The 19475-nt window shown below is 39.2% G+C and overlaps 1 protein-coding gene across 1 annotated transcript; it reads left to right on the forward strand.

Annotated features, from left to right (window-relative positions):
• The first annotated feature begins 2242 nt into the window (after positions 1-2242).
• On the forward strand, positions 2243-19117 carry LOC128260195 (semaphorin-5B). Its single transcript, XM_052992998.1, is given in 14 exon segments — positions 2243-2843; positions 3616-3779; positions 4550-4649; positions 13579-13786; positions 13900-14073; positions 14493-14624; positions 14692-14894; positions 15461-15848; positions 15850-16123; positions 16126-16270; positions 16817-17730; positions 17796-17951; positions 18143-18348; positions 18686-19117. Coding segments are annotated over 14 exon segments (3288 nt in total). The 5' UTR covers positions 2243-2838; the 3' UTR covers positions 18905-19117.
• Positions 19118-19475: the final 358 nt, after the last annotated feature.

Consider the following 19475-nt stretch of genomic DNA (forward strand, 5'->3'; position numbering starts at 1 on the left):
CTTCCCTTTTCGATTTTTGGCAAGTGACTCACGGTAGCTGCCGAAGATATTTGGTTAATAAAAGGGAACATACTTAGACCTACCTGATATATCCCGCCGATGCCACATTAACATTACAATTGTCGGTCGGAAAGTTAAGCTGTAAATAATCAGGGGTCCCGGGGAAATGGTTTCGGCTGTGATGCCAACAGAATTAGCATATTTGGCCACTGTGTCTTGTGGGCCAAGACAAGAAACCCAGCCCGGCCGAGGCTTAGGTAGCCGTAAATTATCATGGGCTGGCAATGTTTTGGGCCTATGCTAATGTCGATCGTTGTCTGCCCACACTTAACTCCCGGATCGGATCGAATGGACAGACAGATCTGCCTGTGAGTCGCTCCTCATGTTTGTGTATTCCTCGGGTTCGTGCTGTGGCATAAACAAAATCGGAGGATCGTGTTGCAGTTGCATTTAACTTGAGGTTACTGCACCGACGCGACGGTCCATTTGATGGTTTGTATTTGTTCCCGAGGCCAGCTGTGTTTTCACACTCACTCTCGAGTCAAGATTGACAATGAATTCAATAGGCCAGCTTGGGATGCTGTTGCAGCTCACAACAAAGCCGCGTGCAGTTAAAACTTCTTGAATAAAAGCGAAACCTTGGCAAGAACACTAAAAAATAATACAAATCTTTACCCAGTAAAGGAGCAAAACTAATCCCGAGAAAACGCTTAATATCTTTTGTTATTCCTTAATTTAAAGTGTTTTGGTTCTGGTTCAAGTAACAAAGCCAATTTGGTTCTCAAACTCACAGTTTATGCACATCTATGGGACACAACGCTTTTATAATACTTAAGAATGATGGTGTTTTTATACATTTGATAAAAAAAACCTATACTCTATTTGCCAATAAATAAGTAATATTCATAATCTCCCAATTTTTCAATTCATACACCCAAAAAAAATAATCAAGGTTTAGTTTCAAATGTGTCTTGAAAATTAAATAAAATAAAAAATAATAATCGCTCAGATCAATTTCAGTTTATTTTTTGGGATGTGGTTTCTATGATTCGCTCATCAATTTTGTTTTGCTGATGAGCACAAATCTTGAAAAGCAAACAAGATAGGATCAGTTAGTGTCTGGTCTGAGGGAATATCACGTGTCCTCGAACCGCGACGTCTGCAATACTAATGTCAATTTGTCAGGCTACCAAATCGAGGCACAGCAAGTGCCCGTCCCACCCTCCAGTTGGTTTTTCCGCTTCCCTGAACCGCAGATCCCGATCCCGATCCCGATCCCGATCCCGGTCCCGGAGATTCAGATTCTGAAGAGTCGTTCTCGTTGTCGTTGTCGTTGTCGCATGATATATGAGCGCCCTGCCCAGTTGCTGCTTCCACTGCTTCGCTGCGGCTGCCGTAACCGCGCCTCTTTACTCCCAAGTAGACACTCAGAAAAAAATAGTTTTTCTTGGCGGGATTGGTATAGATTAAATATACTTGTTACATGATGTAATGTAATGGTTTTAAAGTTAGAGAAATAAATATATATTGTTTAAATAATTAAATTAATTTAAGAAATCAAGTTGAGTGTGCTTGGATTTTGAAATCCCTTAGGAAGGTGTCGAAAATTAAATGCAGAAACAAACTTCTTAAAAATATTTTGTTGCATACCTTCAAACACTATAAGAGTTTCAAACCCCTATTAATGACCTATAATAACTTGTTTGTCTGAACTAGTAACTATTTTTTTTTGTTATTTTTTCATTCAACTTAGTCTGTTTAGGCAAAAGTAAGTATTTTTAAAAAAGATTATTAAGCTGTTGTTTATGACAAGATAAGTAAAATGACTGTAGCCAAAAAATGTGTGCTACGCTTTTAACTTTAATACAGCTTGCGTAAATAACTTGAACTTAAATAGTTACAAAAAATGTTTATAGGATATGCATAAAGTAAGAAGGGTGGGCTGATCTGAGAGATCTGCCTTTGCAGGAAAATGAATTATTAGTTGTAATATTTTGTATTGCGTTCCTAATTCTTAAGGTATTCCTAAACTTATAAAAATAACAGATTTTTGGTTTTAAAAATATAATATTTTTCCCAAGTGCAGAGTCGAAGCCCAGCCGAAGTTGAGCCGAAGTCGAGGCCGCGTTCGAAGCCGGTTTTCTGCGTCGGCTGCGCTGCGACTGCGCTGCGGCTGAGCTGCGACGTGGGCAGCGAGTGCGCGTCGGCGTTTTAGCCTGTTCTCCGCTCTTTCCTTTGCTCCAACGTTTGTTGTTTGTTTTGCGTTCGGGCTTCGTTTTTACGTTTTTGTTTTCATTTCGTTCGCTCTGCCTATCTCGCTCTCTTCGCGCAATATAATATCGGCTGACTGGAGATCTCAGTGCGCTCCATAGTTCAGTTTCTTGTGACTCTTTGCGCGGCTAACTTCGCCGATCGCCGGGCATGCGCGTCGACCATATATCTGAAAAATCAAAAGAGTAGGAAATTAAGGCTGAAGCAAAAAACCCGTCTCGCTATATTCGTCGACTGTGCTGTTGTTGGTGTCTATCTGTGTCTTTTGTCAATGTTTTTAACCCAGCTCGAGGGGAAGCCATTTCGCCTTTCTTCTGAAAATTTCTTTAAGAAAATACAAAAAAAGAATTGAAAATTCCAAAATTGTGAGTGTTGTGAAAAGTGAAGATCAGTGATCTGAAATGATCATCTGAAGAATAAGAAACACGCGCCCTACTCGAATTGCCCCTGCTTATCAAGCACATGCCTATACTATACAATTTATCAACAGTCTTTTACCATCTGCTCACCGCAAAAGTTGAATGGAATAAATTTTAATCTACTTTTTTGCACGATACGTGACACTAAATGAAGTAAGTTTTAAAAATCTCATTTTTAATCGGCATTTTTACTGTTTACATTTTTTAATATTTTTTGAGGAAGTGCAAAATGTTCCAACAGAAATGTACTCTGATACTAAAAGCGAAATCAAAATTAATATTTCGAGGGTAGACGGAGTGGATTGTGTTAATTTTTGTAAAATACTTTTGGTATTAAAGCTACAATATCTACACTATACATATTTATTTAGATTAAATATTAATTTCGTAATTTAGTTAACTACATTTTTGTAAGTGTTGTTTCATTACAAGCCACCAAGAATAATAGGATATATAAAAATGTTGTGTTAAAATATGTACGACAGTAAAAAAAAAAATAACATAAAAGAACCAGAATACCTCCACCAGAGATTAAAGTTAATAATGGGGATAATAAAATATACTTCATTTGTTAAAATTTGTTATTTTCTTATTTATTTTAAAAGTGTTTTATAAATGACAACTAAAATAAAATATTAATATCAAACCCACATCAACATCAATTGGTTGAGATATGTTTAAGTTTTCTATTTTTTTTTTCTTTTGGATCAAAACAAATAATTTTATTGCAAAATTAAACTCTCTTTTCTATTGATTAAAAGATTTATTTGAATCGATTAATGAAGATAAACTGTTTAGTTTGACTTAATGCTAAGAAAATTCAAATCAAAATTATAATTTAATGATTAGTGAAAAATGCCTGCTAATTGAAATTTTAATTTGTACTTTTTTTTAACCATTACGTTTCTTATTTTTACCTTTCCAGCATGTTAATATTGAAACTTCCCAAAATGCTAGGCCAACTGTGGCTTCTATTGCTTTTATCACTCTTAACCCTACAAGGCCCACAGTTATCGGCGGGCAGTGGTTACAAGACGCTGTCGAATGTGGAGTTGCTGGAAAACGATTCGCGATACATCTCATATCAAGGTAGGTTCTTGAGGTGGGGATTATCAAATATTACCAGAAACTGTGTCAATTGCAAGGCAATCAATCAAGTCGGCCACTTGAGGGAGACTGTAAATTGGGTTGATGTCTGTCAGAGTTTTAAGTGGCTTCTGAGAGTCTGCACTCGATTGCGCAATGGGCGATCAACAGGTGCCATTACCAGATCCACCCATCTGCTCAGCAATCCGCCATTTCGTATATTTATCCGGGATGTTGACAATGATCGCGTTTAAAAAGAATTCCCCAACCAGCCGCTTTTATGACACCCCTATACATCAGTGTATCTGTATGCTTTTAATCAGAAAAAGCTTCGTGTTTTGCATTTTGTTTAAATATCTGTTCTTTTTTTCTGGTTTTGCAACGGAATGTATCTCGAAGTCTGCCTTAAAGTGCGAGCTCAGCTCAACGTTTTGTTGACAATGATTTTAATTTTTTTTATCATTTTTTTTACCTTATGTTAAATATTCCATGGAAACTTTTTGTTTACCAATGAAAAGTGAGAGCTATTTAGTCATACTTAAACATTACAAAATAAATATTTTACTTATGAACCAGGTGGAATCGAAAATCGGGAAAATTTATGATCAATTAATTTCTCTCCGTAAAACTGTGGTACATTTAGTATTATAGCCATCATTTCATGGCTAATGGACTATTGTTTTCTAATAAATCATCCAATAGTTACGCTTCCCCAGCTGTTTTATTATTTGTTAATTACCGACTGAATATAATAATATTATTTTTACTTTCAGATTTAATGTCGACGGCCAAACGATTCTACGATCCCGAAACGAGTTGGTATTCGGAAATGCTGTTCGACGTGGCCAGAAGTCAAGTGATAGTCGGCGCCAGGTAAAAACCGGAAGCCTTTTGGTATTATAGTTATTACTGATTTAGTTTCCGGCCAATTGAGTCACGGTTAATCCATGTACCTAGTCATTATGACTGCTTTTATGCGTCAAAGTCCCAAAGATACTGTTTTTAAGAGTCACTTTTTAATAAGTAGCACCGATAAGTGGGTCATTATTTTTAACATTGATAGCAATAGTGACTGAAAGGGAAAACACCCCCGAAAATAAATCTTCACTGAACGTTTGTTGGTTTTGGGTTATCAGCTAAAGGCCTTACGTAAAATTAAACGGTCCGAAAAAAAAACACATACGTAAAACCGGTGCTGATAATGTTCTTCTTCTGGTTTTTTTTTTCATATTACGCAAGTTAAAAAAATATACAAAAGCGTATGAAAACGAAAGTGCACGCACTGCTATACAAAAATTTTAAACGTATCAGCGAAGCTCGAAAAAAAACCCTCGCACAGAACTTATCTGAAGTACCTGCTGTACGCAAGGGAATAAATAAAGATAATTGAGTGTAAAAATAAAAATAAAAAATTAAGAAAAGAGGGAAAAACGAAAGGAACGAAAAGATAACCAAATAATATTGCAGGGCCGCGAGAGAAGTGGTTTACTCCATTTATTTGTTGAGCAATTTAATATACGAGTGCGCGTATCTGTATCTGTAGCCGGGTTACTTGGTTCTTGTAGTTTGTTTTTCATTTACGCGCTGAGAACGCGGGACTTGAAGTTTATTTGTTTCTGCTTCGCATAGATGCGACACCTCTCCAGTGGAAAACCCGATAAGATACACACATGGACGCAGATGTCTATAGTGTCGTCGTCATGTTGATAAACCCAGCAATACGTGCCGGGCCCTTAACCCATTGCTGCCCAGGGGAAGTCGTTTATCATGCCCGTTGTCGTCAATCATTTGTCAGACTTTTTCAGTTTCTTTCTATTCTTTATTACTTACGAATTTCACTTCGACTCCTACTCTACCCTACCATTTTAACACTCATATTCACCAACTTCTGAAATGTGGTACAATGATAAAAGCGGCCCGATATAAAAACCGATTCCAGCGAAGGCCAGTTGCTCCATATAGAGAATTATGGTGCTGCCTGTAAGTAGGTGGGCAGATAGGAAAGTGGGCTTTATTAACCACATAAAACGTAATTTATTTTTATAATGTGTGGGCTTAGTTGATAAAGCCAACTAATCATGGGGCCCTAGACGGGTTTTTAGATTGCAGCAGCCGTGGGGATTTTTTTTTTTCAATTTTTGCCCTAAGACTGTGTTTAATACTTTTAATCGGTCGATGGATAGTAAATTTTTATTTTGTGAAAGTTAGTGGGGCTTGATTAAAAATATGGGTAATAAAATGTGGCTGATTGTCACAAAATTTAATCAGTGCTTTCTAACAATCAGCTTTTTTTGTTTGAACGATTATAGAGAAACTTACTGTTTGGCAAGTCTCAATATACACAGACAGAAGAAGGTTTGAACACACTTCTGAGCTAACTACTCTTAGAAATACTTAGAAATATTAGATCCGTTTTAAAGGTGTTACATAAACCTTCCCGAAAATCAAAATTGTCCAAATCTATATGTTTAATTTTTCATTTGATAAAAAACATCTTGAGACTAAGACAATCTCAAATTTAAAATTGTATTTAAGAGTTAAGATTGCGTGATTGGCTTCGGTGTGGTAGGTGATAGGAAAAATGCTAAAGGTGGTTACTCGATTTCAGCTCTAATCTGTAGTAAACCACCTAACGTTAACCATCATCCTTGTTAAAGTGGTTGCGATAAGGCTTATTCCAAATAAAAAAGAAGCATTGAAGGCACTTTGAAGTCCCGCAAGTCGAAAGCCACCGAATGACCCTCGGAGTGGCCGCAACGTAAACTATCTCTAATCGCAGACCGCATTTTAATTGTGGCAATCCGCTCGAACATATCTAAACCATAGTTATACAATGGTCTTTATGATTTCTGTGGTTAAGATGGGCAACTGCTGGGGTACTGGTGTTGGTAATACAGTATCTGTGAGAGGGCTGTCGTGTGCAGATGTGCTGGTGAGTGCATGCTCCTTGTATCTGGACTGCAGCACACTTGACACGACTGCAAGATCGGATTACTGCCAGCCGCCTGTTGACGGGCTCTGGAAAATGGGAATGCAATCGAGAGTGGAATGGGCATGGAATCGGGACTGGATTGGGAATGGGAATGGGAATGGTACTGCTCGAGTCTTTTGCCCGTGTCCCATGACGAGTGACGAGGCAACTTGGTTGGTTGGTAACCATCGCGTAATTTTCTGTCATGAACGGAAGGCTGGAGAGGGGCTAGGGCGCACTGAGAAAATATCATAAACATAATGGTCCAACACTTTTATTAAGTTGGAAGTTATTCACTTAGAAAAACTGCAAAGCCATAAAACTTGATTTAATTTTGTAAATTATTGAAACCAATTTCCAAATGTAATAAAGGAATAACTTGAAATAATTAACGTAGGAAATCCAAGTATCAGTATCCATATTTTAATATATGTCATTAATACAAATATTTAAATATAAAGTCATGGATTTTGTATGGCTTGTGCTTAATATCATTCTCTTATACTACATTTTATATGCTACATATAAATTTGAGTTCAATAGCCATTTTTCAGCAGTAGTGTAGCTATATATTTTTAAATAAATACATAGTTTTGAATAAGTAAAATAATATTCAAACGATATTATTTAGGAATAAAGGCTGCTTACATATAATTTATTTTATAATATTTTTTTAACATATTTCTTTTTAACTTTTATTTATACCATAGATAAAAACTAATCAGTAAGGGAAGAAAAACTACAAAATATATTATAATGCCAGCATGAATGCACATCGACGTGTTTGTCGCAGTGCATTTGGGATCGGAGTCCCATGCAACTGGCCGAAATTTGATATAGACTGCATTAAAATAATATTGCGTTTTGTTTTCGCTTTCGTTAGCTCGCCTTCGAGCAGCAACCTTTTTGTGAGTTCCTGCACTACCAGTACATATTTATATGTATTATTTATTGCTCATTGTGTTGTGCCTTGTCGCAAATGGAGCAATGCAAATGACCTGCTGGGAAGCATTTGAAATGTTTATACATATGGCCAAACAAAAAGTAATATAAACAAGGAAATTATTTTCATGTGTTGTGCATTAAGCATAATATTGTTTTTCCACTCGAATTTCGCCTAGTGAGCGAAGTCAGGAGGTATTCATGGGCAGGCTTATGACTTCAAAGGGAATGTTTAGTACTGAATGGACTGTACAAAAGACAATAAACCTTAGCAAACGACAAACAACTTCCTTAAGAATAAAAGTAAAAGCTATGCTTATGCTTTATATTATCTGGCTATTGGCTCTTTTTATGCTTTTGCCACTTTTTTTTTTATAAATAAAGCTATAATAAATCACAATGTTTGTTGTTTGGGAACCACCCAAAATGCTTAAATTACTTGTAACTCAATCTCTGAACTACAAGATACAAAAATGCACCTGTGACAGTCGACGTCAGCTCGACGGCTACTGGAGCACACGGATGCCGAAATTGAAATCAAAATTAATCAAACCGTGTTGCACCAGCCCCATTTAAAAAGCAGGGGCGTACCGATGGGGGGCAGGAGGGCGTTTTGCGAACTGTTGGCAAGCATTTTGCATATTTCTATTAAAAACCTCTTGAGCGGCTTCAGACTGACATACAGCTATTCGACCGCGGATTGAGATTGTGAGCTAGGAATGCGGTAGCGTAGGCAGAGCTCAGAAAAGAGATACAGTCGAACCTCAGTAGCGAAAATCTTACCGGGGGTTTTCAAATCAAATATAAAGCATATTTAAATTTACTTTTAAAGTATATTCTTATATATTCCTGTTCTTGGTTACGATTTTCATTTTACCAACAAAGAAGATCACTGAACAAGACACTTACATTTTAAATGTAAATACAAATTGTTTTAGTTTTATTTTTTTTAAATATATTAGTAAAATATTGATGTAAATTTTAGTTATGAAAAATGTTCGATAAAGCCTTTTGGAGGTTCGTCTGTGACTGCTGCAGTTTTAGCAGAGATTAGCGACGGCCAGTGCTACGGCAATTTTAATTACAAGTAACCCATTTAAGCCCGGTCAGCGAGATTTGCCGGCGGAGCGGCAGACAGAACGCCCACGCACCTGGCGCACCGGCGACCACTTGAGCAACTTATAAATATAGCGACTCCCAGGTAACTGCCATGGCAATAGGCGACGGGCGGCGTCGCCGCATTTTTAATAGCCCCAGTCCCAGCATATACATACATACCAATATCCGTATCTCAAGCCCCAACTCCACTTGCTCCACTGAGCTTACAAAGAGGCCTTTTTGTTATCTTGTCGCGGTTGTCGTTCAAATAAAAGTCGACGGCGGCGCAAGGTGTGCGAAATATGCGAAATGCGAATGCTCAATGGTGCACACACTCTCGGATACCCATGTAGATCATTATTTAAGTCTGTTATGTGAATAGGCCGGTGATGTAAATGGGTCATGGCGAATTTAAAAGCGTTTCGGTTTACCCGATTTTTATAGGTTTTGTCTTGTACGTGTTGACTGCATAAGTAAGGTCTAGCTAGGTCTAAAAACTTTGGCACCAACAAAATTTATTCTTGAATTTATTTCTTCCATTTAACTATCAGAACTACTTTAAAACTAATATATTTATTTCATATTATGTGTTAGTACTACAAATTCATTTTTAATCCATGTAGTCGCCTGATCTTTTTTTTAAATTTTTGGTTTAGGAAAAGCTGTCTTAAACTTTCGATAATTTGTAAGAGACTACAGGAAGCTTAGAGAACGATACAAACATTTTTTATCAACTTATGCTTAAATGTATTTTCTCCATTTGATTAAGATTACTTTTAAAATAAAATGCAACCGAGTTTTTAAGATTCTTAAAAATATTTTGGCACCTAATTAATTTTCCAAGAATTATTGATTGCTAAGAACTAAAGGCTCATTACGTTCTGCTTAGGCCGGTTTCAAAAAAACTTGCGATAATTTATTAGAGACTACGCGAAGCTTAGAGAAAGATACTGATACCTGCAGGCGGTGATCGAGCGAGCAAATATCCAGGTATTTCCATGTACCACCGCCGGCATATTTGCACGCACGCGCTCCGCAAAGATAGCGAATGGCAAAGAATAATGACAAATACAAATTAAACAACTAACAAAACAAACCAAAACAGTAAACAAGATACGAGTAGAACCAAGTCAAAATACAAAAAAAAAAAGCGGGGAAAGAAAAGCGATACATGTGTAGCGGCCTTTTTTCACACCTAAGCGGAATTTTCGCTGCTGCCAGGTGAAACGAAAGATAAAATCAGGTGAGGCGGCTGATGATGACTCCAATAAAGGGGTGCGGGGAGGTATTCGAAAGCCAATGCTAATTGACAAGGCCGTTGCTTATCGCTCGATGGGTGGTGTTCGTTGGCTTTGCTAAAAAAAAACACATTGAACTTGCCAGCTGCACAGAAAACAATTGTAGATGGTTCCTTAAATCGATTTAAAAATAATTAATGGGTGTATTTTTTTATATTTATATAGTTAAATAAAATAAAGTAATATAAAATAGAAATATTAAAAATTATGTTTTTTCACAAATTAAAATTGCAGTCTATGTATTAATTTCCAGTGCACTAAGGAATCTTGCTAGAATTAACAGTAAGTTTCGGAATTTGTTATGCCTTTTTAAAATTCCTTAATATTGTTTACTTAGCTTGTAATATTCCGTAACGTCCATACATTAAATTAATGATAAAAGCAACTAATACTTTTGTTTAGTGAATCAATTTTGACCTAAATCATACACATTTTTCTAGCAATAACAAAGTATTCAAAATACAAATTTTATTTTTTATGACAACAATAACATAACATTTTGTTATTTATCTTTGTATTTAATATTACATTTTTGTTCATTAGGGATTAGGGATTTCAACTTTATAATATTTGTATAGTGTTATTAGAAGTTTAAAACAAAATTTTAATTTGTCAGGGTAGTATTAAATGTAGCTTTAAATGCCTATCGCTGTGCATAATGTCGGTGATGTGTGTTATGATTAATGGACTATTTTTTGAAACAGTGCATTATGTTTTGCTAAAATTGTGCCTAGCGTTTTGCACTTATAAGCAGACATCGCAAAGGTAATCACGCCTTTGAGGCCGCACTTGTCGAGGTACTTAACTTACCAAGAACTGTACACTGTGACGAGCACAATCAGCAGTAATTAATTTTCGCAGCCGTATAGTCTAGGCGAGATTTACACACGACATGCAAGTAATAAACGCTTTTTTCTATTTGCATTTTTGCACTCACATTTCCCGGCTTTTGTCGTGTCATTTTCACATGGATATTCGAATGAATTAGTGTCTGGGGGCTTGAAAAGGTTATTCGATTTCCGGTAACGACTCACTGGTAGATTATAAAACAAACACTCCTCTAACACTTGGGCTCCACCCATTAAGTGATAAAAGCTAAGACTTTAAAAGTGCACTTGCGGACTTATATAGGACTATAAACTTGAACGAGTGTTTCTATATTGACACGTTTCAGCCAACGAAAGTCAATAAAGCTCACTTCTTAGAAAACTTGTTAATACTTTGAACCCGTGAAGTATAAAACAAGCAAAGAACAAAGGTTCAATATACAGAGAATGTTGGCAATTAAAAAGTGTATGAGATTATTTCAAGGCCTAACAATTTTTGCCATAAACATAAATGTCCTAAAATACACAAATTATGTTTGGTAAAAATAATGGACAGTTATGAAACGGTTTAAAAATATTTCCATTAAGTCTCACATTTAATTTGTGGTATCTTGACAGAGCAATTAATTACCACTTAATTAAAGTCAGCAATTTAAGCGTGAAACAGCCGTGGAAGCCGTACGAAATTTACATCTGCCAATACCTTTGCACTTTGCTAGTGTGACAGCTGCGTTTGGGGTCCCCACTTCGAATGTTTGCAAAGGGCGACGATGTTTGCCGGTGGCTGAGCTGCGTTTTTGCAAATGATGGCGTGTTTATTACCTCATCACGTACCGCTTAGGACGCACAGGCATCGCGTGGAGCTCTGGTTACCACCTGAGCGACACATATAGTTTACCTGAGTTGCAACTGGACGGGGGCCGAAGTGCCACGCGCCTTGCGCCAGCTGCAATCTAAATGATTGATATTGGGCGAGCTGGCTGACGATCCAGCATCTGCACAGAGCAAAATGCGTGCATAGTTTCAAAGAAGTAATAATATATCGAAAAATAGTTTATTTACCCTAGGTGCCTTAGAAGTCAGTATAGATTTAGACTTTTGTTAGCCACAAAACACTTAACCTACTTTTAAGTTTCGGAATGCCATATATTTTTTGAGTTTAAGACCTATCTTTAGGAAAACTGTTCTAAAAACAGATAGTAATGATTTTTGATGAAATTGATATGACTATACTGTTATTTTTGACAGAATAATAAGATTTTAGCTCACTTCAAGCTTCACTTTTGGCTTAAATACATATTAATGATAATACAACTTTTGTTTCTTTAAAGTTTTAAAATATAGATTTAAAAGAGATTTCTGTGACACTCTGTTTTGCAGTAATTTAGATGGCCATACAATACAGAAATTTTACTTTTTTTATCCAAGTGTATTATGGCTTTGTCCAGCTCCGCATTCAATTTATATCCTAAGGCCGCTAAACAGCCACAAGTGACCATTAGATGGTCGGACTGTGGGCAGTGATCTCTTTTTTTTCGCTCGCCTCTTTGGCGACGTCTGGTCGGCGGCATTCCTTCTCAAGCCCAAGCACGGCGGCGTTCTCCATTCCAATCCCAATCCCAATACCAATGCTCCGGCCAGATCTCCATCGCCGTCGCCACCTCTTAGCTGGAAAAATGCCGCTGTCCAACTCGAGATGTAACCATTTAGCAATTGCTTCTCGCGCATTCGAATGCACTTGATCTATTGGATCTTCGTGTTCGTTTTGCCAAATGCGCGTAGCACAGTGGTTGTGTTGGAATTACAGCTGGAGGTACAGTAGTACTACAAAGTGTAAAATAGACAGAGCAAAATTTCAAAGTTCTAAAATCTTAAAAGTCTTAAATAGTTGAGGATTTATAAATATATAAGCAAACAATTTTTTTTAATTGTACCATGAAAATTTTACTATGCAACTTGTAGCATGGACTCTTAAAATATAGTTTCCCTTGCTCCAAATCAATGGTTAGACTTAATTTACCCATGTCAATCTTATCGATGCTTAACACCGGTCTGTGTCTGTGTCTGTGTTGATATCTCAGCCTTCAAGATCGCCCACAATTTGTAGATTTTCTGAACTTTTCCGAGCTTTTCCCAATGGCCAACTGCAACTGGCGACCACTGTACCGGGGCCATGTTTCGTTACCTGTTTGCCTTGCAGTTCAATGCACTGGCGGCCAACCAGTTCAAAATTATGACAGCTGATGGCCAAAAGGGGGATCGAGGGGGCCGTAACTGAAGCTGGAGCCGGAGTCAGCCTTATTTGTAAACAATTGTGGGCCGCCTCTCTAACTGTTATTGCTGGTCAATCGGCCGCCTTTCGACAGTCTTACACTGAGAAGAAAAAGGAACTTAAATAGGATGCATTCCTGTTTAAATCGCAAAATCTTAAGATGTAATTGATTGATTGAAATCAAAATTTCTTTAAAATGCAATTTTATATATTGTTTGCTAAGAATCATAAAATTTTACAACAATTGTTTTTGAATCAAAAATATTCAAATTGTAGAGTTGCAGTTGCAGAATTAAACACTGTTGATCCCTTTAAGAACTTTTTAACTATATTATGCTGCTTATTTCTTGCTGTGTCATTAAATATGTGCAATTTTTGATTGGTTCCTTTGCAGGGACACCCTGTACCGCATGTCTTTCGATCTGGAGCCGCTGGAGCGGTCCAGTTGGGGGGCAACGCCGTCGGAGATTGCCATGTGCCAGGCAAAAGGCCAGTTGGAGCGATGGTGTCGCAACTACGTGCGCGTGCTCCACAGCTACGGTGAGAACCAGCTGTACGCGTGTGGGACGAACGCCTTCCAGCCGAGCTGCTCGTGGCGCCAGGTGAGTGGTCGTCCAAGTCGTCCTAAGCTGTTCAAGCTGTTCCAAGCAGTTCCAAGTCATTGGAGTCGCCACTCTGACGCGCCATTACATTTACCCCCGCCCCTTTGTTGCAGATGGAGAACCTCAACGTCACGGGTGTGGACAGCGGCGTGGTCAAGTGTCCATTCCATCCGCAGGCGAACAGCACCAGTCTGTTGCAGGCGAATGGCCAACTGTTCGTGGGCATCGCCACCGACTTCTCGGGCAGCGATGTGGCCATCCTGCGCACAGGAGTGCAGTCCAATGAGGTGAGTACCCCGCCCGCCTTAAGCCACAGTTATTGGTATAACTCATATTATCTCAGACCACACTGCGAATGCGTAATTAGGTAGAGCAGAGGCTCATATAATTTTCAATGCACACATTGGAAATGAGTAAATATTTTATATTAAATTTCATGATTAATAAAAAAGGCATTTAAGTAATTTAAGTTTATTTTTGTCTTCGAATGAATATAAAAATCGCAATCAAATCGAAGTTAGTGAGCTTACTAATAGTACACGTTGCGTATGAGTAATTTTTGTTATTCACATTTCTTTCGTCGTTGGTAGTGGTTCCAAGATAAAAAAAATAAGAAGAAAAAACTTTATAAGCTTTATTTGCTGGCCAAGCATAACCACACCCCTGCCCACACTTAGATATAATGGTTCTATTATCGAATTTTCAGCGTTTCCTCCGCACCAAGCAGTACAATAACAACTGGTTAAGTGGAGCCCAATTCGTGGGAAGCTTCGAGGCTGGCAACTTCGTCTATTTTCTGTTGCGCGAATCGGCCGCCGAACACATGAGTTGTGGCAAGGTGAGTGAAAACCATTCAATTCCTATGACTCCATAACCAAACCAACACATTTTGGATACAATTTTAGGTGATCTACTCGAGAATTGCTCGGGTCTGCAAAAACGATGGTGGCGGCGGTGGTCAGCTGCTGAAGGACAACTGGACATCGTTTCTCAAGGCTCGCCTCAACTGCTCGCTGCCTGGGGAATATCCTTACTACTTTGATGAGATCCAGGGCATGACCTACGCCGAATCCGAGTCCATTCTCTACGCCACCTTCAGAACTTCGGGGTATGTTTTGCAATTTTTTATTTACATAATTTATGCAGACATATATCACAGAAAACTAATTTTTAATTTAAAATGCCAAAAATAATATACAAAATAAATTTTATGAATTTTTTAATTTAATTGCGAGTCTTCAATATGAAGCATATTTTTTTTGCTAAATTTAAAGCACATCTTAAATTTCAAGCTGATAAAAAATTAACATTCTTTTTAGAAAAAGTGCGGAGAGATCTTTTAGATATTTATAAGTTTTCGTCAGACTTTAGCCTTTTGGCCAAAATTCATATCGTTAAATAGCAATTTTACCATCTTGACTTAGAGAACACAAACAAACCAAATGTCCTAACAACTATCAAAATTACACATTTTACTTAATTTGTACACTTTCTAAAATAGAGGTAATTTTAATAGGTCTTTTAGTTTTTTGGTGGTCTCTTTAAAGGTTATGAAAATTCCAGATTCTTTAAGCTTAGAAAATGTTGATAAATTTTGTAATTTATAAATCTAAAACGGATTCGAAAATAATTTTTAATTAATTAAATACAACTAACGAAAATGTTCTTTCGCAGATCGAGTATTTACGGGTCGGCCGTCTGTGCGTACAACCTGAGCTCCATAAACGAGGCCTTCGACGGACCCTTCAAGCACCAGGAGCACGCAGATGCGCCTTGGCAGACGGTGAACACGAGGCAGCGAAGTCAGTTCCAGTGCGGCTCAACAACTAGTGTTGGCCACTGGCTGGAGAGCTCCCGCTACCAGCTGATGGATGAGGCAGTGCAGCCCATTGGAGCCCAGCCGCTGTACCACTCCAAGCTGGAGCAGTTCGGCCGCTTGGCTCTGGACATCATCAACACGAAGACGGAACAGGTTCATGTGCTATTCGTGGCCAGCAGTGGTAATCACATCAAGAAATTGTCGGTGAAGTACGGCCGCGAAGGACCGCAGACCTGCTTGGTAGGAGCTCTGGCAGGCGGATGACACTGGAACCAGTGCCCTGCTCAACATGGCCTACCTAAAGGTCACCGATTCGCTATATCTGGGCACCGACCTGGCCCTCACCCGCATCCCCGCCCAGCACTGTAGTCGCCATGTGTCCCAGTCCAGCTGCCTCAACTCCATGGATCCCTATTGCGGCTGGAACGAGCTGGTGGAGCGCTGCATGCCCCAGCCACAGGACTCCTCCGTGTGGCAGCACTGGCACCAGGCACCTCAGATCACCTGCCCGGTGCTGAATGCCCCATCGACGGCGGCTGGTCCACCTGGAGTTCCTGGGCCGTTTGCCAGCAGCACGAGCAGCCGGATAGCAACTGCCAGTGCCGGCAACGCAGCTGCAACAATCCTCAGCCGCAACATGGAGGCTCCAGTTGCGAGGGCATTAGGTATGTTGATTCATTTTAGTCAATATGTCAAATAATATGTTAAGTTCAATGGAGTGGTTAACCTCATGTTGTCCCCATGTCCCCATACAAAAAAATTTACTTTATAAGTGAATATCATATGTTCAATTAAAATAATAATTAATAAATATATATGTTATAAGAAATCGTAGTATTTTAAATCTAAGCCCTACTTTAAAAGCTTATTTTCAAGAAAAAAACTGCTTTGGTGACACTTAATTACTTTGTTATACAACAACTAAACTGTTATATTATTAATTTAACTTTTATTTTTTTTTTAATTTTGTCGATACTTTAAAAGCTTATTTTCAAGAAAAAAACTGCTTTGGTGACACTTGATTACTTTGTTATACAACTACTAAACTGTTATATTATTAATTTAACTTTTATTTTTTTTTTAATTTTGTCGATACTTATACTTATTTCAAATTAATTCAAATTACAAAAAATTTTATAGCTTTTGTAACTTTTAGGGAGGCTTTTCCTTGAAAACTTGAAACCATTACTAAACTGTTATATTTATTACAGCACCCAGGTGACGAATTGTACCCAACATGGCGGCTGGACGGATTGGTCGGCCTGGTCGCCCTGCTCCCAGACGTGCGGCATTGCTGTGAAGATCCGGCGACGCACCTGCGGAAATCCCCGGCCGGCATACGGCGGACGCACCTGTGTGGGATCGGAGCAGTCGGAGATGTACTGCCGCCACTTGCCACCTTGTCCGGTGGCCAAGCCGCAGTCCGTGGACGGCGGATGGGGACCGTGGGGCGAGTGGAGCGAGTGCAGTGCCCAGTGCGGCGGTGGGTTCCGGATGCGGCGGCGGGAGTGCAATGATCCGGCTCCACTCAATGGCGGAACAGAGTGTCCGGGCTGTCGCTTGGACTACGAGGAGTGCAACATGCAGAGCTGCCAGGAGGTGCGCAAACTCAGCGCCTGGACGCCATGGTTGACGGTGCCGGGCAGCGGGAACTCCAGTGAACCGCACACGGAGAGGCGCTTCCGGTACGCGTGCCGAGCCACCAGTCCGGATGCCAGTTCCGTAAGAGTTGGCCTCGCCAAGGAGGAGTCGCGCAATTGTCATGCGGATGGAAGCTGCCAGCGGCAGGGTGACCACGACTCCGCGGATGCGGATGCGGCAGACTGGTCACCATGCAGCGTCAGTTGCGGCGGTGGAACCCAGCAGCGACAACGTGGACGTGGAACCCAGAGCAGGGTATGCAATCTGCAAGCCTGTCCGGCGGAGGACCAACAGCTGGCAAGCAACAGCCTGGACAACGAGGTGGAACACGGAGAGTGGGGCTGCTGGTCGGAGTGGTCCGCCTGTTCGGTCACCTGCGGATTGGGATTGCGCCGAAGGACTCGCCGCTGCCTTGCAGGCCACGAACGGTTGTGCCAAGGTCGCGCCCTCGACGAGCAGAAGTGCGAAATGGTGCCTTGCGAAGGTGGGTCATCCCCTGGTTTCCATCTCCCACATTAAATACTAAACTCCTGTCTAATTTTACCAAAGATTTCCTGGGCTGGAGTGCTTGGAGCGAGTGGTCCAGCTGCTCCAGCGATGGCATACGCCTGCGGCATCGCCGTTGCCTGGTGGAACAGCCCGGTTCGAAGGAGTGCCATGGAGCCGAGTTTGAGAAGACTGCCTGTGTGCCCAATGAATGCGAGGGTAAGTTTGCTATTCCAAATGGCTTTTCCACCTGGTTGGCATAGGAAAGTGTTCGGCGCTCTGCCGACACTCGCTTAAGATGCCATAGCAACATGTTCTGCTGCTCGAATTACCCTCACAAGTAGATCGCAAACATGTCTAATGTCACTGTCTTTAACGGAAATACTTATCCATTTGTAATTATCTTGCAGAAATTCAGACTGCCTCAAGCGCCACCCTGCCCATCGTAATTTGCCTTTGCTTGCTGATTACTGTGGCGTGTTGTCTAGCCACCTACCATTTTGCCAAGAAGCGCTTCCTTTTAAGTGCCGAGGAGGCCTTAAATAAAACCACGACGACAACGGCAAGTTTCGACACATATCCCAATCAGTATTCCAGCTTGCCTACAAAGATGTAAGTAAAAAAAAGCAAAAAAATTAAAAACAATCAAAAATATCGTAATTAAGCTGTTTGATTAAAACCTTGAATCGTTTCGAAAATCTATTATTAAAGAAGAATATGTCAAAAGTCCTATTACATTCCTATTTAAAGCTTAAGTGTTCGTCGATTATTTTTGAAAACTTAATATATAAAAATAAAACTCTAAGAACTTATTGGCTATAGTCATTTTACTAATTTGATTAAATTAAAGCTCAATTTTTGATTATTCTGAAATTCAATTTAAAGATCACAGATTACTTTCAAGTGGTTTTTCTTCCCATGTGGCCTTGTCTAATGAATATTTTTCCTTGCAGTACTACGATCAGCGACCAAAGCGGCAGTCCAGCTTCCGTGTGCAGGCCAAGACCAGTAATTTGGGCAACGGCAATGGCACGATCAACCGCAACAACATGCACCACAATAATACGCCCAAGGTTTTGGCCAAGACCTATAACGATTGCGAGACTGGAACGCTAAAACGACAGACGGCTTTGAATAATTGCCGGAGCAACATCGACGACGAGAAGTTCTAAAGATTCTGGGATCCTCGAAACCCCCTAGTGCCATCATTCGACATTACCAGCCTGATCTGATGTCTATGGAAATGTTAAAACGATAATCAAGTTTATTTTTTTTTTGCGCCAAATCGATGCAGATGCAAAATGTTCCTTGCCTGACTCACATTGAGTCGTTTTACTTAAGATTATTGAGGTAGTTTTGGACCTAAGTAGTTTTAGCATGTAAATCATAGATAATTAAGTGATTAGTTTACCTAAAGTTAAGTTCAAAAAGTATTTTAGATTGTTCCAAAAATTACAGAATTCGGAATTCATTCATTTCACATTTTTTTTGCAGTTAGTTCTGTAATATCGTCTTTTGAAATTGTATAAATCGTTTTAATTTACAATATGGCCCAACAAGCGAGACTGATCGTTAATTTTTGTTTAGAAAATTTGCTATATTTCCCAAAATGAATGCCATGCAGCTATAAAAATGTATTTAAATATAAATATTCTTAATACCGTATTTATAACTTATCATTTTGTGACATAGTCGATGCTGTAAAGTATGGAACTTAAAATATATAAATCGACAAATAAAGAC

This window comes from Drosophila gunungcola (assembly GCF_025200985.1).
Source record: "Drosophila gunungcola strain Sukarami chromosome 3L unlocalized genomic scaffold, Dgunungcola_SK_2 000014F, whole genome shotgun sequence".
In the NCBI taxonomy this organism is placed as follows: Eukaryota; Metazoa; Arthropoda; class Insecta; order Diptera; family Drosophilidae; genus Drosophila; species Drosophila gunungcola.